This window comes from Formica exsecta, unplaced genomic scaffold (assembly GCF_003651465.1).
Source record: "Formica exsecta isolate Colony F162 unplaced genomic scaffold, ASM365146v1 scaffold81, whole genome shotgun sequence".
Classification (NCBI taxonomy): Eukaryota; Metazoa; Arthropoda; class Insecta; order Hymenoptera; family Formicidae; genus Formica; species Formica exsecta.
This window is the reverse complement of record NW_021853581.1, coordinates 422846-448235: the sequence shown is the minus strand read 5'-3', so window position 1 is coordinate 448235 and position 25390 is coordinate 422846. Positions and strand designations below refer to the sequence as shown.

The 25390-nt window shown below is 37.2% G+C and overlaps 5 protein-coding genes across 7 annotated transcripts; 2 read left to right on the top strand and 3 right to left on the bottom strand.

Annotated features, from left to right (window-relative positions):
- The first annotated feature begins 130 nt into the window (after positions 1-130).
- On the top strand, positions 131-4035 carry LOC115244336 (solute carrier family 35 member E2A-like). The gene is made up of 6 exons (XM_029821900.1): positions 131-377; positions 1192-1766; positions 2310-2561; positions 2687-2873; positions 3072-3275; positions 3356-4035. Exons 2-6 carry the CDS (start codon positions 1481-1483, stop codon positions 3546-3548), a joined length of 1122 nt encoding a protein of 373 aa, XP_029677760.1. The 5' UTR covers positions 131-377; positions 1192-1480; the 3' UTR covers positions 3549-4035.
- On the bottom strand, positions 3300-7271 carry LOC115244337 (putative cystathionine gamma-lyase 2). Its single transcript, XM_029821901.1, is given in 9 exon segments — positions 3300-4324; positions 4390-4555; positions 4669-4821; positions 4890-5025; positions 5114-5248; positions 5387-5674; positions 5906-5907; positions 6308-6455; positions 7126-7271. Coding segments are annotated over 9 exon segments (1230 nt in total). The 5' UTR covers positions 7183-7271; the 3' UTR covers positions 3300-4179.
- Positions 7272-9176: 1905 nt separating this feature from the next.
- On the top strand, positions 9177-12753 carry LOC115244330 (transmembrane protein 59-like). 2 transcript variants are annotated; one of them, XM_029821894.1, is made up of 5 exons: positions 9177-9634; positions 9708-9822; positions 10051-10334; positions 10424-10757; positions 11342-12753. In XM_029821894.1, the coding sequence occupies exons 1-5, from the start codon at positions 9500-9502 to the stop codon at positions 11347-11349; spliced, it is 876 nt and encodes a 291-aa protein (XP_029677754.1). In that variant the 5' UTR covers positions 9177-9499; the 3' UTR covers positions 11350-12753. The 2 variants fall into 2 exon arrangements, with proteins under 2 accessions (XP_029677754.1, XP_029677753.1); XM_029821893.1 differs by lacking the exon at positions 11342-12753 and having other exon boundaries at positions 9178-9634; positions 10424-10964.
- LOC115244329 (uncharacterized protein DDB_G0284459) lies at positions 12589-18894 on the bottom strand. Of its 2 annotated transcripts, none has more exons than XM_029821891.1 (6): positions 18506-18894; positions 14904-16485; positions 14417-14627; positions 14228-14337; positions 13763-14146; positions 12589-13661 (listed from the first exon to the last, which is right to left on the bottom strand). In XM_029821891.1, exons 2-6 carry the CDS (start codon positions 16314-16316, stop codon positions 13515-13517), a joined length of 2265 nt encoding a protein of 754 aa, XP_029677751.1. In that variant the 5' UTR covers positions 16317-16485; positions 18506-18894; the 3' UTR covers positions 12589-13514. The 2 variants fall into 2 exon arrangements, with proteins under 2 accessions (XP_029677751.1, XP_029677752.1); XM_029821892.1 differs by lacking the exon at positions 18506-18894 and adding an exon at positions 17702-18004.
- A 1092-nt stretch (positions 18895-19986) lies between these two features.
- Positions 19987-24886, bottom strand: LOC115244345. The gene is made up of 9 exons (XM_029821919.1): positions 24594-24886; positions 23125-24467; positions 22853-22943; positions 21730-22700; positions 21456-21642; positions 21208-21354; positions 20748-21051; positions 20360-20621; positions 19987-20275 (listed from the first exon to the last, which is right to left on the bottom strand). Exons 2-9 carry the CDS (start codon positions 24412-24414, stop codon positions 20213-20215), a joined length of 3315 nt encoding a protein of 1104 aa, XP_029677779.1. The 5' UTR covers positions 24415-24467; positions 24594-24886; the 3' UTR covers positions 19987-20212.
- Between the last annotated feature and the right edge of the window lie 504 nt (positions 24887-25390).

Sequence of the window (25390 nt, the reverse complement as noted above, 5' to 3'; positions counted from 1 at the left end):
TTTAAATTTTAAATTATATTGTAAATATATATATAAATGTACTGAAAATCATACATTATTTTTTGAACACAATCACGTTATATCACAATGATGACATTGCTTTCCAGTTGACCAATCGCAAGCTCGCAAACTGACAGAAGAATGTGACAGATGGTTTCGCCGGTAAATACGTCGCGACCTTGCAAGCAAGGTGTCAGTGTACGCGAGTTGTCACTTGTCACGCGATGACAGACCAACTCTACATTTCCATTACAAATAGTAAAAAAGCTGTAAACAAGTATACAAACAAAATTGAAGATCTGTAAAAAGACGGAGTGGAAACGAGGAAAAGGGGTCCCACTTTTAGAGACGGATAACCGTAAAAAGAGAAGAAAAAAATCACATCTACGGGAGACCATTTTTTGACGTTCTTTTGATGGCAAAAATAAGACAAATTACAGTATTGTTATATAAAATCATATATTAATGTTTTAAAACGTATAAGTAAATTTAAATAATTTAATTTACAAAATTAAAGATCTTTTTTAACAGAAATTGTTCGAATGAGTGGAAATCGAACAATTATCTGTCCGATTTGCCAAAAATCAGTTCAATATCTGAATTTCTTGTATAAGAATTGTGTCAAAAATTGAACTGATAGAAATATATATATTATAATATTATTAGCGTTTTGCAGGCTTTATATACACTCATGATAAGAATTTGAATACGGGTATAGATAATGAATAACGCGCCGCATAGCGATAAGCGACTGAACTATTTTATAATACTTTTTAATAAGCTGCAGATTCTGTTCGGTTTTTGCTGCCAATTTGCCATCAGATTGCGCACTTCAGACCTTGTTCAGTTTTTGCTGACAATCTGATGTCAGTCATGTCAGCAAGCTTTGCTCGGTTTCTGCCGCCAATTTGTTGTCTAGTTATGTTAGCAAGCTTTGTTTGGTTTTTGCCGGCAATCTGCCAGCTTAATCGGTAATAACAACTCTTGCACCAAATTTGTAGCCTTTTTGCTGACAATAATTTGTAGCAAGCACTTGGCAATATCTGTTAGAACAGACGTGGCTGACTGGGTATGTATGTATGTAGGGGCGATGCGTGGGGCCGTGGGTAGAGTCGCGAGCTGGTAATCGAAGAGATTCCAGGTTCGATTCCGCTTGGGTTCCATCCTCCCATATGCCTCAAAAGAAAAAAAAAAAACAACAAAGAGAAGAGAATGTGTTTGCTATTGTCTATAAACAGGAATAAGCATTCAGTCGGATAATCCGATCCGGTTGATTGCCATATGTTCAGGAACCGCGACGCGGTTCAATAACTTAACCTAACCTAACCTACGAAACGCGCGAAAGCCGCCGAGGGATAGAAAAAAAGGTTTCCGCATTATTAACGTCACGAGATAACGTAAAAATGTGATTTCCCGCACGCGGGAACCTCTCGCGAGCTTCGCGCTTTCGTGAGGAAGAGAAGAGGGAAGGAAGAGCGCGATGGAAAATTATTCCGTGCGTATCAGTTATCCGCAGACCACTCGTAGCGGAGACCCCATCCTCGAAGACTCATCTTCGTCGCATGACACCACCTGTCAGCCGAAGCAATACGCGGATCATGCGAGAAAGCGGGAGGACGTGATCGTTTTGACGAACGACACCAAGGGCGGTCTGTTTAATCCTAGAGCCCTCCTCTTTCTCACTCTGTGGTACGTCTTCAGCGGATGCACCCTGTTTTTAAACAAATACATACTGTCTTACATGGAGGGCGATCCTACTATTCTAGGTGAGCGATTATTCCTGGAGAAGTCGATATTGAATATAGTTGTATCTGTAAATTTTTTTTTGCAAATGCAAAAAATTTGTAATGATCAGGATTGGGTAAGATAATTTTTTTAAAATTAAGTTAAGTTTAAAGTTAATGGTCCAAAAATTAACTCAGTTAAAGTTAAGTTAAAAAATTATTAATTCATTAAAATTAAAAGTTAATTTTTTATCTAACAGCAGATCGACACATCTGACAAACTTGTGCAACAGATGAAATATTCACATTTCGATCAACTATTTTCACACGACTTTAATATTGAAAAATTATCTTAACTTGTATTAAAATAATTGATAAGTTAATATTAATGCATTAAAAAATAACTAGTTTAAAAATTAACTAAATTAAGTTAACAGTTATTAACTTTTCAACTTTTTAACTGTTTAACTAGTTACTACCCAACTCTGGTAATAATTGAGATGTTGATGTCAAGTGTCTAAATTTCCACAATTGTTACATAATTATTGCAAATAGCTTTAATCTTTTCACTGTCCTATAATGTAGGTGCTTGCCAGATGTTGATGACTGCAATTTGCGGACTGATACAAATGTACTTTCCCTGTGGTATGTACAAAGCGAGTCCAAGATTGATGAGGCCCCCTGGGTTTTACAAACACATGACACTGGTAGGATGCACAAGGTTTGCAACAGTAGTTCTAGGTCTAGTATCGTTAAATTATGTAGCTGTAAGTTTCACAGAAACTATAAAGAGTAGCGCACCACTTTTCACCGTCCTCATCAGCAGATATTTATTAGGTAAGAATTATAAAAATTTACATATTTTTCCTCTCTTATGTATATATTGTTATATATAATACGATAAAAATTTAATCTTAATCTTTCATAATTAATCGATTATATTCAATATAACATTTTTTTAGGGGAATATACGGGATTGTATGTGAATTTATCTTTAATACCTGTAATGGGTGGACTAGCGTTATGTTCCATCAATGAAATTAGTTTTGATCTTAGAGGATTCATCGCTGCTATGGCAACAAATGTAACTGAATGCTTGCAGAATGTATACTCGAAAATGTTGATCAGTGGTGATAATTTCAAATATACGTAAGTGATATCAATTATATTATATACTTTAATCGTAGAAAAGAATTTCTTATTTCATGTAACCAATAAAAAAATTTCGGTCTGCAAAGTTTAATTATTATGGCCGGTAAAACAGGACTCCGGCATCACCTTAAGTGTGTGAAAATGTTGTAAACTGTAAAGGAGGAAGAAAAAAAAAAGAAATCTCATTATTTGTAGACCGGCGGAATTACAATTTTATACCAGTTTAGCGTCAATCGTCGTACAAATACCAGTATCAATATTGCTGGTCGATCTACCTACACTTGAACATTCCCTGAGCTTTAAATTATTCGCAGCATTCCTTCTCAATGGAGTGTTCTTCCATTTTCAAAGTATCACTGCTTATGTACTTATGGACTACATCAGTCCTGTAACACACAGGTATGTAATAATATCTTTTATCTATATAATAGAATATATTTTTCTTGTATATGATTTTAAAGCACAAAGTGATATTGCAGTGTTGCTAATACTGCAAAGAGAGCTTTTCTAATATGGCTCTCCGTCTTATTATTTAATAATCCGGTAACGGGATTATCAGCGCTCGGCACCTCCTCGGTGATAGCGGGAGTGTTGCTATACAATCGGGCGCAAGAATACGACAAGATGAATAGAACAAAGTTACGACACTCATCGAAGATCAATTTACAGTGAAACAATTTTTCAAAAACAAAACAAATGTCTATACTGTGAAAAGAGAAATGTGTGTTACTGCACCAAACTTATTGCATATTGGTAGTACAAATATCCCGAATTTTTATATACAGCAGTATTTCATTCAGTGGAGAATATGGGATAACATATATCACTAATATCAGAAATATGTTAAGACAAAATGCTCAATCGAAAATTATGTTTGTCAAATCTAGCAATTTTTGCCAGTTGTATTGTAATTTCTGTGATCTACTAAAAATGTCATTCTAAAATACAATTATTGTCTCTGGACTTTAGAAGATATTTGCACATATTCATACACATGTCTGATGCAAGTACACAGGCAACCAAAAAAAATCGGAATGAGTGTGATGTACATGTGTCAAAAAATATTTGATTATTATGTTGTACTAATGTTCCTAATGTAAATCTGAGAGAACTGGAATGTAAAAATGTTTATAAAAATAAAATCTCTTTATATACCTATTGATATCGATAGAAAGTATTTGCATGTTTATGAAAATCTTTGACAAATTTGTAGAGGTTTATGATATCAGCTATACATTAACAGAGTTAGTATACAGATCAGAATATATATTATTTTTGTGGTTATCTAATTACATTTGTTAGTTTATTGACAAGCAATTAATGCTTGTTTGATATCAGCTATGAGATCCTGCTCTGTTTCGATACCGACAGATAAACGAATCAATTTATCTGTTATACCTAATGCAATTCGCATATCTTCGGGTATAGATGCGTGCGTCATAACGGATCTATGTGAGAAAAATATATTAATACGTTTATAAATACTTAATGCCAATTAATTTTGTATACTTACGGTAATTCGGCTAGCGACTCGTAACCTCCCAAGGATTCAGCTAAAATGAAGACCTTTAAAGCTTTTAGAAATTTTCGCGCATCACCTTTCAGATAGAAGGAAACCATACCGCTGTGACCTGTTGTTTGCTTGAGAGCCAGTTCATGTTGCGGATGGGACGGTAGGTCTGCAACGACACGTGCATGCTTTATCTCGTGGATATTTTATCAGACGTTGTTAAACATTGAAGCATTAATTATGTACGCAACAAAAATAAGGAGAAAAATAACGCATATGTACATGGATGAAACACTCGTTCAACGCAAGGGTGAGATTCCAGAAACTTTGCTACAGCCAGGCAGTTTTTCATGTGCTGTTGCATCCTGAGTTCGAGCGTCTTCAAGCTTCGATTGACCATAGAGCAGTCAAAGGGCGATGGAATAATACCCATGGCTGAATTCCAAAAAGATATTATACAAAACTTTTGAATATACAACTTGAAAAATTTTTTATCGGCTTACCATTTTGTAAGAATCGCAATTTTTCCGCGAGATCATCTCGGCGCGTGATCGCAGCTCCCATAATGACGTCTGAATGACCGTTCATATATTTCGTTAGCGAATACATCACTATATCGGCACCGAGTTCAAGTGGCTTCTGTTGAAAGTAAAATATGTTTGTGTTGTAGTTTGTATTTAGATATACATCTAAATATTTTTCTCATGGAATTGTGAGTTGAATTTACCTGGAAATAGCATGTCAAGAATGTATTATCGACGACTAGAATAATGTCTTGACGATGAGACTTTAAGCTATCAGCGACGGCTTTAATATCTGTAATTTTCAATAAAGGATTTGTTGGTGACTCTAGCCATACCATCTGTAAATTATAAAATGCAGAAAATGAAATCATATGTTAAAAACTCTCTAATACACATTTAAAGTAAAATATCATTAAATTCAAAAATAAAGTAAATCTGAAAAAGAGAGAGAGAAAAAACAATATTTTTAATCTAACCTTTGTATTTGGTTGTATGGCATTTATAACATTCTCTACTTTAGTTATATCTATGAAGGAGTATGTGACGCCATGATTTTTTAAACATTTTTGGATATACCGATTGGTACCACCATAAAGATCATCTCCAGCAACAAGATGATCTCCTGCTTGCAATAAAGCAGTAATTGCAGTTGTTGTACCTAAACCAGATGAAAAGGCAAAACCATGTTTGCCATCATCTAGAGCAGCCAGACATGTCTCTAGCACATTGCGTATTGGATTGCCGCTTCTACCATAATCATAGCCCTAAATAAATTAAAAATAAAATGCTGTTATACATATATGTATTTCTTTCATAATATTTAAACTTGAATGTTTTTAAATTAAAAATTCTCTGTCTAACATTCTACAAATACAAAACTTTTAAATGTTTCTTAACAAAGAAATTTGAATTGAAGATTTCATAAGCACACAAATACAATTGAAAGAGAATTGTCATTTGATTAGTATAGTTAGTAAAGTATAGGAATAAATTACTACTGTGTTCATTAATCTTGATAAAGATCTTAACAATGATTGAAATATTCCTAAACTGTATTAAAGTATCTGTGTTTTGAAAATATATATTTGCTCTAATAACTCATTATTCATCTATTAAATTGTTACTTATTTAGATTTTTTAATCATCACTCTCTTGTTTCTTCTTTTTTAATTTAACAAAAAGTAACAATTTTATGAGAAAAACATGATTAATCTTTTTTTTGTCAATTTATGTGTGTGTAATTTTAGTTTTATTTTTATTATTACTTATATAGAACTTGCGCATGGTTTATATAGAACTGATGCACACAGTTTGTTAGCTATGATTGGCATTGATTGGTGGAATAAAAACCAATTGCTGTCAATTAAAAGCTATGTATTGGTAAAGTGAGAGATAACTTTTAATGAATTATTCATGCTGAAATGTTGTGGACATTACCAAAGGTGGCACAACCGCACGATGGCTCCATTGCGATGGATCTTGTCCTGCATGAATAGCTTTGGTAGCAAAACCTTGATTTTCTAACCCTGTTTTTGAAGTCATGGCCTATTTAATGAAAATTTTATTGCAATAGATATAGCTCATCAGTTTCAAGTTGCTTCTTATATTATAAAAAAAAGGGTTCAGGGCTTTAAGGGCAGATAATCCTCATGAAATGAAGGAAAAAGATCCTAATAAACATGGGTCGAAAAATTAATATTTGTATGATACAATGTAAACAAGGAAGAGGAGACATGATCCCTAACAACACATATGTCCTCTAGATGTCCTATGCATATGTGTATTGTTAGGGATAATATTTGATGAACAGAAATTTAAAGTTACACACACATAAACACATAATACATATTTAATCCTTGTAAATCACATATTTTTTTTTGCTTTGTTTCTAACTACGTATATGAGTCATCGCAATGTATTTTGAGTTTTAACTGTCTCAAAATGCTTGAAAAAATCTATATTCCTCGACATCTGTAGAAACTGATCATGTACAACAAAAGATAAAAAATAAATTTTTTAATATTTTTTTTATCGATTAAGATCTTCCGGATGATATTCCATTGTTCGATAAAATACCGATAAATATCAAAATGACTCATATATGATGACCTTTAAAGATTAAAATCCAAATTAAAAAATTAGTGATTTTTATTGTCAACACAATTATAAAAATTGATATTTTCCTTCGAGATTATGATATTTATCAATATATTACATGTATCGTGTTAGATTTTAGTCTCGGCGATAGACACGAGTTCCAATTTATTAGCATTTTCGAATGTAGCAAGTTTAATCGCTCTCAGAGCGATTAATGACGTCATTGCATCGTCTCTGCCAATAAAATAAGGCTTGAATTCATAGTAAAATAAAGTGATTAATTGAACCGAATTGGGTTAACCCGTTCATTTGAAAACGCTATATTTTACGCAGTTGCACTTTTTGCATTCGTTATCTACTCTTTGGTTTAAAAAAGTATAATACATTTTTGAATATACATTTTTATTTTCCGCGCAGGGTTTTGTTCCAAAATTTACTGCTTGAAGTAAAAATCAATTGGCCAATCAGGACGAAAAGAAATACAAATTTCTTCGTTCTTTAACCCTGAGAAATGGCAGCTTAGAGTTGCGTAAGAATAGAGCTATTCTCTTGGTTCCAATCGCACATTTGAATGATGCAATGAGATAAAAGTTTTACCTGATAATGAATTAACTGGAAAAATATCTTCAGGAAACTTCACCGGCAAGATTTGATCTCGATGTTGGTTTCGTTGAACAACGTCGACTGGAATGATTCGATCGGCGATCATCGATTTATATGGATTTATAAGCCTCGCACATTACAGCCGTGTGGCTGATACAAGAAGGAAAAGTGTAACGTGTGCACATTGCGCACAGTACCAACTTAGCACCAATTACAATGGCCGCGTTCGGCAGAGAAAGCGCTTAGTTATCGTCTTGTCAACACTCGACGTTGGTTCGTTGGTTCTAAAAGTAAGAACCAATCACATTCGATTGCTACTAAGCGGTTTTCTCTGCTGAACGCGGCCATTAAATAGCACTGTATTCAACAATGTTCGATATCTCGCATCTTGTGCGATTTAAGATATCGTTTTTAAATTATCGACATTTTTATTCGTTTATTTATCTTTTAGCGCAATTGCGATTATTTATATTCATGATTAAAAAAATGTCACCGTTAAGAACCGTTCTATTTGTAGTATTATATTTTTGGGCGAGCTTTTTAATTCATCGATTGATCAATCGCATATGATGCGCAAGTACAGCAAAGTCCAAGACAAAAAGATAACTTACTGATATCATTTCTAAGAAAATTTAATTAAGTCTTTAAAAAGTCCTCTTAAAGAGCTCATTCTCTCAATAATGCTCACTGGGTATATAAAAAAGATTGGCAAGTTATCTGTTTTACATATAAAGATCGATACCCTATCCAACAATACATGTCCAAAAGACGTCTAGAAGACATTCTAAGGACATCCTCTAGATGTTTTCACCCTCAGGAAGTTTACACTCTCAGGATGTCAGCAATATTTTGCAATGTTTCTGCAATGTTGTAATCTTGCAGAAAAATGTTGCTGCAATGTTGTTACAATCTTGCGGTGCTGTATATGGGTACACCCTCAAGAAGTTTACACACTCAGGAAGTTTACATACTCAGGATGTTTACACCCTCTGGATGTTTACACCTTCAGGTAGTTTACACCCTCTGGGTGTTTATATTCTCTTGGATATTTACATCTTCTGGGTATTTACATTATTTGACATGTTTATATCTTTTGGATGTTTTACATCCTCTATTGCTCACCTAAACTCTTTCTTTTTCACAATTGAGAACACATTAGAATAGGCAATTAGGAGCCAGCGCAGTGTAGGGTGCAATTAATTTGATTAAAGAATAAAAAACATGTATAATAAAAGTCGCGAACGTTTCGGTCTTTTTTTGAGACCTCAGCGCAGACAAAAAAAACTTTCTTTCTCAAACATTTTTATTTTTCTCTGATTTTACTCTCGACAGCAAAAGAGTGTCATATAAAAAAATAATAATGGCTCTTACATAATAGATATTCCGCTTACACGGAATATATCTCTGTGAGCCTCCGTATCGGTGGATTTTATTTTGCAGTTTTTTTTTCTTATAAATCAAAGCTCGTTCATCCAAATTCCATTTCGCTATCCAGCTATCCCATTGGTCGGCTCACTTGACATCAGCGCACGTGAACCAGTAGTAGCGTGCGCTACCACTGTAATCAAATCGATATTCGCTCGATTATTCGTTTGCCTGTCAATTTCTGCAGTCAGAGTCGAATCCGCGAATCTGACGGATTACTTTGATAACACTCGGTATATCGAAACAGTCGCGTCATCGATGGTAAGGATAAACGCGAGTTTAATTATTGTAAACTTCCGGAAATTATCGATGTCAAATGGAAAGAAAGCGTAGCGGGGGAGATCGATGAGTGAAGCTTAGTATCGTGTTTATTGCGAGCTTCCTATCATTCGCCTCTTCGAGAGGCGAAACGTCAAAAAGGAAAGGAGCTAAAACTCGAGAAACTACCCACAGTTGTTGTAAAGATGAAGAGAGGAGGCATGGAAATTGTAGCGTTGCTGGTGTTATCGGTCGCAAAATTGACTCGCGGGGATACAATTTACAGTCGCGAGGATCCCTGCATCAGTTTGTGCGAAAAGACATCTACTAGTTTTTCAAACGTACGTGTTAGTTACTCTCGTTAATTCTACATTGTCATATATTGTCATATTTATCTGTTATATATATTTTTAGAATATTTATGTAAAGTCCTGCTGTCAACGAGGCTGCAGATTCTTTAATCTGGTCGACTTGCGTTCTGGATGGGAATCAAATAGTTTGAATGGCACCAGGGATGCTTGCGAGGCTTGTACGTAAATCTGTGTGATTGTTTTATCTTTTATTTTGCGTAAATTTCCGAAAATATAACAAAATGCAGAAACGTTTTAAGTTATAAATTATATTTATGTACATATAATTAAAAAGAATTTGTTTATTCTTTTTATATAAAATTGCTTTTGTCCACACATGTAACTTATTATAAAGAGGGAGAATGTTATTCAAACATTTCACAAAATTGCTGTCGCATTGTTTGTAGCATGCATTGAGGCTTACACAAACCTGCAAAATCGTTATGCCTGTGGTACCGGTTGTGATTTGATGGCCAAGCAACGAGTTACAGACTTGTTGTCTCTGTTTTCTATCGCTATATGTGTCGAAGAAGGCATAGACTCCAATGTTTTATTAATGTCACCCGACATGCCGGAGAATGATATATTAACCGATCCTGGATTACGCAAGGAGCTTCTTCCTGGATGGTGGGATACCAATGGTTTCAAATTGCCGCAAACCTATGTTAAAACTGTACCAATGGATGCTGGTGTAAGTGTAACATTTTCTTTAATTCCTTAATGCTATACGCTTTGATATAAATGTCAAACACATACATTTTATAATTTGTGAAATCGCAGACTGTGGATTATGCTTTGTCCTCTGATTATTCCGGTGAAACCGAGCAAGCGTCTACGCCTGGGTCTGACTGGTTTCATTGCGCATTAAAGCAGATAAAAGTACCTTACTGGGTCATTGAAGTACCTCCTTATTGGCTTTTTGCTTCCATCATAGCGATAGTCATAATGGTGTTCATACTGGGGCTTTGTCTATCGACAGGCGATGCCCCAACAACGTCCCGCAAAGATATGCTAATCGATATGTCTAGTTCACCCAAAGTTGCATTGTACATGCCAGATGAAGCCCCATTGTACAAAGATCCGCCACCTAAATACGACCATTCGTCCAGTCACTGTGAGTTTTAAAAACTAGCTTTCGATGTTATTTAAATCACAACATTTCGATGAGGATTTTACGCGAGACGCGATTGTATCACGTTTCGAAAGCCTTAGTATTAATATAACAATGCAATGATACAAATATCAACTACTGTGGATATTTTAAGTTTATGGGCAATTGCATATTGAAAACTTAAATTGCATTTCACAGTAATACTATAAAGAAATCGACTTATTTATTTGCTATTTTTTTTTTATATATATAAAATTGACACATATATTTATCAATATATATAACATGAAATAACAGATATGAGATGACAGAAAAAAATAAGCTTATTTGGTAATATAAAATTTCTGAACTTTTCGAAAAATTTATGTTGATAATTATATTACAAACTCTTTTTCTTATCTATTCATTTTCGACATGTATATATATATCGAGCATGATACTTTTAACATCAAAAATAAAACATTTTCATCATTTTTAAATGCAATAATTTATATATGTATATATTTAAACACACAAATATATTATACAACGAACAAGTTCAAATTCGCAAAAGAAATAGACTTAAAACTTTTTCAATGACAATATAGGTACATAATCAAAACGTCATTTGATTTCGTCGCTCTTATTATTTTGCGGCAAATCACCACCCAAGAATCGAAATGATGATAGTACAATACACAAAATTATGGAAATAGCTAAAGGATTTATACACATCATGATATATTAGAAAATTTTTCCACACCCAAAAATCTGTCTATATATTGTGAAAGGTATATAAACATTTTATATTATATATATATATAAACATTCATGTCAGTCTCTTCTTTTTGCCGTGTGAGGAAAAGATCGAAATTTCCTATACAAAGATTTCAATTTCTGCTGGATAGATTAGAATTATGTTTTCATTTCTTTTTTTACACGGCATGTTATTTTGTCGTTTGAAATGTATCACACATAGAGCATCAGCAATATTGTATCTTGTACTTATGCAAAATATACATGAGAATTATGATAGTTGTCTTTGCGGATTACGATATATACAAGTATAATTATATACAAGTACATTGGATATATATATACATATATATATATATATATATATTTTATATATACACGCATTTCGCGCGAATCTTTTCAGAGTTTTTATAAAACGTCCTATCACATGTGTTAGTTAGAACTTGTTTATAGGATATGTAAGGCAATATATTGTATATATCTATAATATATTCGCGTAATTTTAATATTTGATTTAAATTTCTTATTAATCTTCATCACCAGAGATACACGAGACAGTAAATTACATTATTGATAGGCATTACATATTATTTGCAGTATTCGTTATAAAACTTTACATATGTTGTTCCATTGTAACTCTATTTATATTGTTTATTCTTATGGAGCACAAGGCGAATAGCAATAAATAATAAACAGTTTTTATCTTTCTTTAGATAGGACGGTCGCGAGAGACATGTGTAAGAATAATATGTTAAAATCTTTATGCAACACAGTTTAGCTTTGTAGTGTTGCAATGCAGTCTTGAAAGTTTCAAATCTTGTAAAAATTTACATGTGATCTAGAAATATATAACGTATATGTATTGTACAAAAAGTAAATAATTCAAGTTCCTGTTCGCAAGACTTTTATATATTCTTGAATTAAATCTTATTGTTACCTATATATCGAGTGTAGAAAGTAAGATTTTATGTGTTTTTTCCTCTGATGCGATTTGTTGAGAGTAGCTAAAGCATTCCTATATATATATCCATGTGTGTTTTAAAAAGTCTAGGAGTAGATGTTATAGAAAATCCTGAATGTTATAATGTATTACAATATATTTATAAATATCAAAATATTTATTGCATAATAGAAAAGTACATGTAAAACCAAAGTATCATGTTCCTTGAGAGTAGACTATCTTATACTACATATTCTACAAATAAGTATGTGTTATTCCCATATATGTAAACCAGAAAATAAAATATAAGTTTGTTATGTGACACAAAATCGTGTAAAATCAGTCAGCAATTTCTCTCTTTCTTCGTTTTACATGTCCAACTGTTTTCATCCGAACGAACAGCATCTAGAATTCTCAATATAGACGTAAATTTAACATTAACAAGTAACAGTTCGGAGATAGAAAATATCTGTTCCTTTTTTATAAAACACCGCGCATGAAAAAGGCGGAATGTATGTACATTAAGTATATATAATCGCGCGTGTACATACATCTACAAATCGATACTAACTTGGCTTGTGATAGATCATTCGCGTGAGATCTTTAGCGATATATCTCGTATGTACAAATGTGGACCGTGTCTAGAAGTAGTTATGTCGCGATCTTAATCTGTAAGAAGGCTTAATTTGTACAATATAAATCACATATACAATGCCGTGAAGATCGATTTCATGCTAGAACATCATCTATGTTATTGCCAGTAGAATTCGTGATCGTCTCTACGTACTTTAGCATGTATATCGGCATATCTTTTCAATGCGGAACTTAATAATAAACGAAGCCCGCTTTAGCTGCATTATTAGGAGCGCGAATCGGCATGAGATATCCTCAATATTCGCAAGAGAGATCTTTAGCAATATATCACACATTTAATTCATATATACAATGTAGATTGCGCCTAGAAACTAGAAAATTATCGCAACCTTAATCTATCAGATTTAATTGTATAAAGTACAAATTAAATCTTTTAAATTATAGATTGCATACAACATAATAAAAATCGATTTTATACAAGATCGTCTGTATTATTGCCAATAGAGTTCGGGATCATCTCTGCGAAATTGAAGCTTCAATACGTGTCGATAAATCTTCAAGGCGGGACCTAATAGTAAATTAAGTCCGCATAGTACATCTTTTCGACTCATCATTAAAAGCGCATGGCCGTCTATTTCCTGAAATACAAACGTGAATGATATATATGATAAATGGCAATGCGAGCGAGCACTGAGATGATTATGTGAACAAGATGTTATGTTGACATAAATTTACTTACCTGCTGCCGAAAGACTTCAGCTTCTTTGGGGAACAATCTAGCGAAATATTGGTATACTTGTTCAGAAGTCCAACACCTTGCGTCAGGAATATTTGGATCGATGGGACCTTTGGGGCCATCTTCCTCCATTTGATCGCAAGAACCCCTGGTAGGAGACACTTGCGGGCTCAGAACCGGTGGCAAGATTGGCGCGTTGGACGGGCTTTCCGGCCTGCTGTTCCCATTTACCAAATTAGCGTTTTGGCTGTCGTTCACTTTGCACTGTTGCTTTTGCGCGCATTCATTGCAGTACCATTTGGAACTCGATTTTGATATTGTGACACGTGACGTGTGACAGAAATAATGATAGGCATCGTCGCAGCTAAAACAAGTCACTAGAGGTCCCTACAGTAAAAAAAATAACAAAATAAAAATTTATTGTATAAAATACCGAATAAAATAGGAAACTATGTACTGAAAACTTACAGCGTCAGATGTCTCACAACACACGGTACAAGTTTTACAGCGCTCACATTGCCAATTACTATTGACCTTTTGAAGCATCTCCTCTGGACTGTAAATGCAACTCGGATGTGCTGCAAGTGTAACATAATACATAAGTATTGATAACAAAATAAAAATTGAGACAAATTAATTTTTGTTCAAGAACCTTACCTCGTACTGTACAGTCCCTACAAGCTACGAGAGCTTCCTGTTTTTCCTTGGCACAAAGACTACACTGCCTACACGGTCCATCTTTAATATTCGTCTTGGTAGAATCCTGAGAATCTTGCAACATGGAATTTTTGTTGTGGCTACCTGGCTGTCTACCACGTTTGCGTTTCACCAAATTGTTGTCAGAAGGATCGAATACTTTTCTAGCTCTCTAAAATGCAAAAGCAAATGTAAGATGGTTGATTTGACAAGTTGTTTATCTGTACAATTTATTTTTCTGACTTTATAGACACTTTAGACAGAAGTCTGTATATAAAAACAAAAAATATATATATGTGTGTGTGTGTGTGTGTAGTAATGTCAAATAATGATAAACCAATACTGAAAGCCGGAGTAAAATTATCACATGTCAAGGATGTGTTTCAAAAATATTTACAAAATGCTTCTCTGCAATCATTACAGAGATCACACTGAACACTTTCGCTACCTTTCTCCTCGCGCTACGAAATCCACCGGTGTTTACATTGGACGGAGTCGGGGACGTGTTGGTCGACGAACTCCTGCCGGCGTCCTCGTCCTCGCGATCCTCGCTCGAACGCCGGCCGGTCTCCTCTCGCTTCTCCCGCTCCTCCTTACCCGGTTGATAATCCTCGAACTTGATCTCGATATCTATCCGATCGTCCGTCCTCGCGAAGAGACGCTGCTTGCGCTCGGCCTTGGCGGTTCTTTTAAGGTTAGGCGCCGGTTTTTGAACGTCGTTGTTGCCCCTCGGCTCCTCCTTGATAACATCATTTTCCACGAACGTCGTCGACGATACCGCTACCTCTGGCGAGCCGCTCAGCTGTTTGCTGTCATCGCCGTTACATGACAGCTCGACAGACGGCGGCGACGACGCGGTACCGCCATGCTCGGCATCGTTCTTATTATCCACGATATCATATCCCTCTTCCTTCTTGATGCAATCCTGTTGATCCTGCTGATCCAGTTTCGGGCTGTGACTGGCCTGTCGCGAGGACGATCGCGACGATCCCGACGTCGTGTCGCTCAGATTATCCGTCTCGTTGAATTCGTAGAGCTCCGCTGCCGCCGACGATGTCGTCGTCGTCGTCGTCGTCGTCGTCGTCGTCATCGTCGTCGTCGTTAAACCATTGGTGCTGGCGTTGGTGCTGCTAACGGTGCCATTGCTGACGGTGCCGTTACTCTGCGTCGTTGCCTTACCGACGCGTCGTTGCGTCGTCGCGTTGCCGTTCTCCAGGGCGCAGGTAACGGAGGAGGTGGATGAGGAGGAGGAGGACGAGGAGGAGGAGGAGGACGGCTGTAAGTCGCCGCCGCCGCTGCGTCGTGACGGCGTCGCCGCGTCCGTCATGTCGGACGTCGCCACCAGCGAGTAATTGCCGTTGGACAGGCGCGCGAGATTACCGCTGGCGACCTCACGGCCGAGGAACTCCTCGACGACGCGGCGCGACGTCGGGCTCGAGACCCCGTCGAGCAGCTGCTCGATCAGACGACCGGCCGGTACGCCCTGATCGAGATAATCTGGCTCCTCGACGACGAGCTCGGCAACCGCGCTCGAAACCATGCTCGAGTTGAGTTTCTCCTTGAGAAAGCCCTCCGGACGATTCTTGAACAGCTGTAGGCGCGACCACTTTTTCGCGTTGCGATAGCTCGTGTTACCCTTGTAATCCACCTGGATCACCTTCTCCACCTCGATCAGCCGATGTAGATCGGCGATCGTGTCGCGCGCGTCCACCGCGAAATTACGCAGGAGGTAATTGCAGATGCGATCGGCATCGGGGCGGGCTTTACGTCGACGCAGCTGATCGATCGCCTCCAGTATGTGCTCCTCGTGCGTGATCTGCGCCGCTGCTGCCTGCACCGGGTGCTGTTGCATCTTTGTCATCTGTATCGATATGCAGGGGCGCGACACTCTCTCTATCTCTCTCTCTCTTTTTCTTCTGCCAAGATTCAGCCGGTCGCTTCGCTAACCGCACCACCGGAGATGGATGAAGATGACGATGATCCACCAGGCTCTCTCTCTCTCTCTCTCTCTCTATCTATCTCTTTCGTCCCTTGAAAAATGAAGCGCACTTTTTATACCTTTTCCGAACGACACACGTTCCGATGACGATTCACGCGCCGGACGATCCTCTCTTCCCGTCAACGCGCGCGCTCTCGCGTGTGTGCGCGCCGGTCAGTTCGCACACCAGATGCCGATACCAAATTTAAATTCCGCGTCGCGCCTGCACGCACGATATTATTTTCAATATCGTCCCGGGAAGATATGTCACAGTGTACGAGGGAACGCGTCGTCGAACGGCTTGTCGCGAACCTAATACTCTTCCTCCTCTCGTGTCGTCGCGAGAATCGCGCGGATCATCTGTTCCCTCTCTCTCTCTCTCTCTCTTTCTTTCTCTCTGTCTCCGTCGCTCTCGCTCCGACGATGGGCGCGCTCTATCGAACTCGTTCTTTGGCGCGCGCGTATGTACGTACGTACACCTATCTATACGTATCGCGCGCGCGATAAATCTGATCCTCGTTTTGCGACGCACGCATCACGACGCGCGTCCGTTCCATCCGTCCGAGAAGAAGGGAAAAGAACCCGTGTCCGATGGCGAATGATCGAGAGGGCCGCCAGTCGATCGCGGGAATTATGGCGTCTCCCCGCGCCAAATATCTCGTCGAAGCGACCCCTTTTAATTAAAATACGAGGTTACCGTGCGTGTGATTACCCGATAGAATGACGACGATCGTTGATGTTTAGCCTTTCACGCTTCCGAGAAAAGTTTTCAAATCGCGCCGCGCTCTTATCGCTTCCGCGAATTCCGACGACTACTTACTCTCCCGTTCCGGAGAGGAGAGGAGCGATGGTGCCAACCGCGAGTATATTATACAAGGACACGCGCGCGCGTGATGACAATCTCGCGTCGCGGATCGAACTGCGATGTGCGCGTTTCACACCCTCATCCGCGCTCTCGACAGACTCGGGGAAAGAGCCACCCGCGCGTCGCGGAAACCGCGTTCGGGGAGATCCGAGTTGCCAATCGCGCGTGTTACCTTATTCCCGGCTCGTCCGGTGACCGACGGTCGCGGGGACCGATCGGTCAATTCTTCGCGCTCGTAAACAATGGCCACGGGGCACGTCCGCCGGTATATACGCGCATATCGTCGCGACGTCGCGATTCATATGACGTACGTCCCCTCTCGGGGATAGGGTCGCGATGTTTTTTTTTTTTTTTTTTTTTCTCCGAGTCGAGGAAACACGCTTTTTCACGCGCCTATACTTACCTACGTGCCGAAAGCGCGTAATAAGTGCGCACACCTCCTCCTCCCTCGGTCCGCGCCAAGTGGAACGCGGACGAGACGAGCGATGGGGGCCACGTGACGCGACGCGAATTTTACGGACGACGTCGTCCCGTCGATCGGAAGCCGACGGAATTCGGATTCCGTCGCGAGGAAGGTATCCCGGGGGGGAGGAAAAAAAAAAGACGTCCGAAGAGAGAGACACGCGCGCGCGCGCGCGCGCGGCGGGGAGGGAGAACGGCAGACCCTAACCTCAAACGAACCTCGCACGGCCGCGGCGACTGTGCGAATACCAGCGTGAATACGTCGGCAGCGGGCAGACGCTCGCGCGCGCGGCGCGACCGCGGCGCGTCGCCAACGTCAGTGCGCTTCGTCAGTACCTGCGCGCGCACGTGCTCCCGCGCCTGTGTGAGTGAGCGCGCGCGCGTCGGTGTAGCGTTCGCGTACGTGTGTACCACGGCGCGGTACTCTCGTCAGCTGCTCGCTGCTCTCGCGTGCGCCGCGTTCCGCTGTCACCGGATCGACATCGTCGATATCGATGCTGGCGGAGTATCATCGACGCAACATCCGCTCGCGCAGAGACCGACTGATTAATTAGCGATAAAGCGGATGAATGTCGATGGACGCTCGCGCACGGCGATATGTCTTTCCTGGACGGCGCTCGCTCGTCCGTCTGCCTCTTGTATCCGAAAAGATCGGACAATGGGAAGAGACGAGGCGATTTGTAACAATTGAAATCGCGCTCTCTGTCTTTGGGTCCGACGCAAAGCACCGGATCGTCAAACTTACCGATGACGCGTGTCGTCCTTGTCGTTCGCCTTTTACGCGCGTGTCATCCCCTTTTTACGCGCGACGCGCGTAAAATCGGGATCCAGGAGGTGTCTTCGACGAGAAGATAACGCTTCTCCGTTTCTCTCGTCTCTCGAATGGCCTCTGGCGCGCCGATAACTCGATGACGACGCTTCTGCTCGCCGGAAAGAAACGGCGCAGCAACCTATAATCGCACGAAACTAGCTAATCGAAATGATGAAAATACATATCTGTGGAAGATATACGGATGTCCTCGTCTCGTTCGTCGATCGCCGGAGATTCGTTTGATCGGGTTTAGATGCGCGCGCGTTGTCAGCCGTACGAGTTTTCGGATTAAAAACAAACGGATCCAACACCGGCCGCGACTCAATGCGATATGGAGAGACCGCGCCAAGATGGCACACGCAACGCGCACTTTTTGTACCGGCGACAGGGCCGGCCGCAAGTCACGTGGGTGCCCAACTCCCTCGCGGCTCCTCCTCCCAAACAGGCGATTTTACATAGCCACCACCTCGTTACGATGAGGTGTAATATCTTTCGAATTAGATCTGATCTATACAAGAGTTTCTTGAAGAAGACAACGATTGAAAACCTATTTCTGTATATATATTTTTTCTAAAAATTTTCTTCGACAAAATTTGGGAAATTTAATTTCTTTATATTGGGAAAATATTGTAAATTAATATTGTAAATTTATATATGTAAAATTTGAAAAAATTCTCTATGTATATTATATATATATACATATAAGATATGTATAAAATTATAATAAAATTTGAAGATTCTCAAAATTATATATATATATAATTTGAAAAAATTCACTAAATTATGTATATATATATATATATAAAATTTGAAAAAATTGTCTATATTATATATATAAAATTTGAAAAATTTATATATAAAATTGAAAAAATTTTCAAATTATATATATATAATTAAAAAAAATTCTCTAAATTTACAGTATTTTCCCAAATTCTTTTGAAGAAAATTTGTAAAAAATATGCACGAGTTATAGCAGACTGCGATCCAATCTTGCTCTATCCTTATCACTGCAAAAAATCACGGCACTGCTATTTTCCGTTTCCGGTCAAACAATTTGTCGCGTAGTCTGCTGTGCGAGTGTACGCATGCGTACAAAACATGGTGGGTTGGCGCATGCTTGGAAATATCCCATGATCTGAGAACATTTTTTCATTTTCATTAGTCACAGACGAATCTCCTGACAATTTTTCATACTGCGCATGACGAATGTTTTCATTTTTGTGCATATTCCATTATTCTTTCTCTTTTTCTATCTAGGATGCACCGCGTGGATTTTTCTGGACGTTGTAGACATGTAATTGGGAAGGGGAAAAGGGGCGGCAAAATTTTAAAGTCAATTTTCAAAACATTTTTCGCAGCAAATGTGATGTGAAAAAAATTCGCGCCACCATTATTCGGATCGATTACTCGATAAATTCGAACAAGAATGTTTATTACATCCTAACAAGATTATTTCAAGATTCATAAATATGATATTTTCGTACATAATCTCGCATGTATTTTATTATAAAACATATAAATATTTCGAAAACATATATATATGAAAAAAAGAAGACTGTGTCTTTCTTTTCATGATTTCTATGAAGGAATCTTTAATATCACGGTAGTACAATCGTTCCAATTCTCACGTTGCATCACTATCTAAGCATAATTGTTTTCCTTGTCGATGGGATCACCGGTACCGTGCTGTTTAAGTTTAGAGATCTGCGTATAACATAATTGTAAAATAAGTTAATCCGACAAGAAGGCGATTTTTTGTATATTTGTGTCAGTAAAATATACACATACCAAATTAAGCGGCTTCACTTTTGCAGTGATTCTATTTTCTTTCAACGGACTCTGTTGCATCTTTTCGGCACTCTTTTTCTGATAGACAGGAGAGTATCGCTGACGATCCATTATTAAACTCCTATTTAAACGTTGCGGAGATCGCTGATGGTTTACATGGTTGAACGATAAATTGTGTCTTGGTGGCGTTGAAAACTTCGGGATACCAAACACCTCCGCTTTAGGTGTTGTACATTTCTTCGGAGTTGGCAGCTTGGATGGCCTAAAATATATAGACAAGTGTTATTGCCACAATAATATTATGTATAGTTTTTCCTCTTTTCTTCTGTTTTTAATCAATTATCTCTCTTGTAAAATGTAGCTCGCGTTTAAAAGTATTAATGCTTACCTCTTGGGACTCTCTTTCCGTTCACCACTGCCGCTCGTATTTATATATGTAGTCACCGGCGAAATATCACAAGAAAGATTACGTTTTTTATTAGCGGACAACTTCGCTTTCGAAGCCTTGCTGTTTTGATCGTCTGGTGTCGACGAAGCTACCGGCTGGGATCTTGCAGATTTCTTAGCCATATAATATTTATCGTCCATTGAATTGGGAGTGCTGCTGACTATTTTACGGCAAGGAGTAGTTTTATCGGATTTAGGCGGCGTAATAGTTTGAGAAGATGGTGTTGTTTGTTTAACGATTAATGCTATATTGTAATAAAAATTTAAGAAATTTGAAATTATATTATCGATTAATATATAGATTTTTATAGTTATTGTCACTTATCTTTATAATAACAATTATAAATATTCAATTCAGTGACTGAGCTTTCTTTAAATTTCTCTTAGCAAATTAAACATACTTCCTTTCTTCTGCATATTATCTACAGGATGCACTGCTTTCATAGGACCTCTCTTATTGACTATGTCTGTCCTTTTTTTTAACTTATTTTTAACATCGCTTATAGCAATGAATTTCTCTTTTTTTTTGGTGCCAGACTGTATCTCCGCTGAAATATTCATGCATATAATAAAATTTTGATCATCTGCATTTTAAATAAAGTATTATTTAATAACAATGCGCACAATATATATCTAATACACAAATTACCTTTTTCCATGTTACATGCTTCTGGAACCACAACTTTTTTACTTGCTAAATTATCAACTAATCCAGAATCGTTTAAAAAACGTTTCTTGCAATCTTCAAATTCGGATGTTCTTCTATATTTATGTATTTGCGTATTTGATGTCTTTTTGGGCGATGAACGCATCACGGATATACTTCTTCTAGCTGTCTTCTCGAGCAGGTACATGTAAAATATAATGAGATATAAATAACATAAATAATCAAAATTATAAAATATTGTAAAAAATTTATTCACTTTAGATTTTCTGTCGAAGCTTCGTCTATGCTCCGTTTTTGTCGAATGTGTGGACGAATGCGCGTTACGATCAAATTCTGAAGTCTTTTTTGGTGTAATTTGTTGAATACTATGCATTTTATTACTATCCGGTATCTCATTTTCAATTTTATAATTATTTGATGCAACATTCAAAGCTTTTCCTATACATTTAAGTAACTGCATTGTCGTAGCATCCTCAATTTGAACATTCAACAATTTTCCAAGATTCATCAGTAATTCTATTGCTAGTTTTTCATCTGACTGATTATCTTTCTCTTTAGCATAATTTGTATATACCTCTTTAGGTGAATTTGTAATATTCAGATGATTTTCATCATTATTTTCATAAGATGAAGGCTTAAGTGATAAATTATCGCTACTGTTAGTTGTAGCCTGTGATGTATTTTCCAATTTACAACTTATATCCAAGGACAACTTTTCAACATTACAGATCTCTTCTTTGAACAATATTTTTTCGCTTTCTTCTTTGCTTTTATCGATATTTACAACTTCAGATTTTTCAATATCAGATGATATTTTCTGAGGACTTCGCAACTCGTTTGATAGGTTGAGACAGGTTACTAATAATTCTGTGTTATTTTTACAGTTAGTATCTATAACATTCTCCAAATTATCAAGTAATTTATTGACTTCTGGATTATTTTCTACTTTAATCAATTTTCTGAGATCTGTTAGTAATGATGTTACAATTGTCTGCTTTACGCAGTCAGTGAATTGTGGCTCAATTTCTTTTAAAGAATTTTCATCTATCTTATCAATATTTGAAAGAGATTGCTCTTTATCATTGTTTTTAATGCATTGTTTTGAACTTTTTTCTGGCGAAATAGGTAATTCAATCAAATTATCTACTACAAGATCATCCTCAAACGCTGGTAATAATTCTGACATCCACAGAGTATTATTTGAAATTAAATCATCATCGACACTAGCTGAAAAAAAAAAAAAAAGAAAATAATGAAAAACATATTAAATAAGGAGAATATAATGAGAAAAGTATTAAGCATTTAAATTAGCTGCAAGTTATATTTTTGCAAAATTACATATAGTATAATGTAAAACTATTACTTAATAAAATACTTACATCCAGAATCTGTTCTTAGCGCTAATTCCTCAAAAGTCTTTGAAAGCATCTTGGCCTCGTTCATTATTGACTTGTTGACTTTATCTGTATCCTGTAATCAATTTTTATTCCTTATACTAATGTATGATAGTTTGGAAATAAATTAATTATCTCTAAAATTATTCATCTACATTTAATTTTTAAAATATACTATAAATAAAATTAATCAAATTCTGAAATATTTTTATAAAATAATTTTAAACATGCCAATTATGTGAGGATAAATATCTTACAGCAAATACAGATTCCAAAGAAGCAATGGAGCTTGAGCTTTTATTACGTTCTTTACTGGAATTTTCTTCCGGTAAGAACACATCGACATCTATCAATTTATCATTTGTGATTTGTTTTTCTTCTTTCATGAAATTAGATTCAGCTTCTATTTTATTTGAGATACTAATCGTCCCATTCATAGCACATTTTAATTTTTCAAGTCTTTCTGCTAGATCTGATAAATTGTACTGCTTTGACTTCATTTCCACAGAATTTTCAGATGTATTTATGTTTTCTTGACTCGCTTTTAATGAGTTACTATCCAAGAAAGCATGATTCATAGTATCAAGTGACAATACTGACGATGATATTGATATAGAACTTAATTTGGCTATAGACGAGACATTTGATAAAGTAGAAAATATAGATTGTTCGTTATATTTACTCTCCAAAAAACCTTTATCTAGAAAAGATGGGACGATGTTATAATCATTTTGTGAAATTTTCTTCTCATCATCCGTTACAGATTGCGATCTCCTATTTAAACATGATAATGCTGTTGGTGACCTTCCAGCTCCTTGCGACAAGGAACGCCATTTAAGATTGTTACTTGGAAGGAGAATAAATTCTTTGTACAATGTATCTTTCTCTAGGCAAAATGGTATATTATCATCCTTTTTAGACTTAGGAACTGCTTCTAATAACGTGTCATTCATCGCAGACTGATTTAAAATCGACAACTCCAGCGACTCTGGATTAGTAACAACTATTTTATCATTTTGTTTAGGCACAAAGGTATTTTCATTGTTATTTTTATAAAATGAAGATTCAACTGTCATGTTATTATCACAGACATCAGCGTTTCTCACATCAAGACTGTCAATTTCTTTCCTTACTTCCACCTTCTTGTCTCCAATGGACACATCCAATTTATCTTCGAGCAAAGACCCATCCAACGTCTTGTTTCTCGTCTTGAAGTACCTCTTCTTACTTTTTGGAGTAAAATCGTCCGCAAAGTTCACAGATCGCGCTCTCAGGTCTACGTTTCCTTTCCTCTTGGACTTTAGAGCTCGTTGTAACATCACTTCGAAGGGATCGTCCTTCTTGCTGACATATTCGACTGTCTCATGCAACACTCTATCAAATGGATTGTTACCATCGCTCTCGTTTCGTTTCTCTGTTATCATCAACGAGTCTGTCTTGCTGTTGGATTCGACACTTTTGGGCGCCGGTATCAAAGGAGATGCCAGTTTCGTTCGATCCAGTGACCCCTTTGCATCCGGACTGTTTAAATCTATCAAATCACACATTCTCCGATTCGTCCCCCTCGATCGGTTGAGAGTCCTCCGGTGTTTACAGTATCCTAAGGACGATCGAAAAAAGCTGTGTATGCCAATTCAAATGGGGGGGGGGGGGGGGGGGGGGAGCTATTGGATAAAACGTATCATCGTGTATCTTTGCATTCTACTCGCGTATTCGATTAATTTACCTCAGGTTACGTCGTAGTCCAGGATTCGAACATCACAGTCCGCGTAGAGGACAATACTCCCTGTGATTATTGTATGTACAAGTACAATTTGTAAGTTACGCGATGTTATATACCGGGCAACACGATTCGCGCGAACACGTTTTACGGTTATACACAACTTTTTAAAATCCACGCAACGGAACCATCGATCGAACGCACTCTGTCGAGCCGTTTATACAGATTTCGGAAGTGACGCTTTCAAAAGTGATGGCGGCATCTTTCAATTCAAAAGTAGTGGTTTCGAATCGACATTCTGAAAACTAGTGAATAGCGTATAATTATATTGGGCAAGTCATGCAAGTTATAGAGTCATGCTATGATTAGACACATTCAATATATAGGGTGTTCCAGGTCAGGTCAATGAAACTTCAGGATCTTAAGAAATTGAATTTGGAGCAAAAAAGTTCCAATAAACATAGACCCGGAAACGCTTCGTTAAAAAGTTATAGCCAATAAACTTCGAAAAATCATGTTTCTTTGATTTGTTGATGATTTTTAAAAATAACTTCAAAATCCTTCATACATTTGAAAAAAGTAAGGAAATAAATCTGTTGGGTAATTAAATAACAAATTAAATTACAACAATTTTATTTAATTCTGATAAGACGTTCAAAAAAAAAAAAGCTCAAAACAACAAAAAAAGCAGAAACTTGAAAAAACCATCTTTTGATGGTATTTGTATAAACACTACATTTGTAATGCAAATGTTGCAAATGCAAATATAAAAATGTTCTTATTAAATTTTGATCATAACTAAT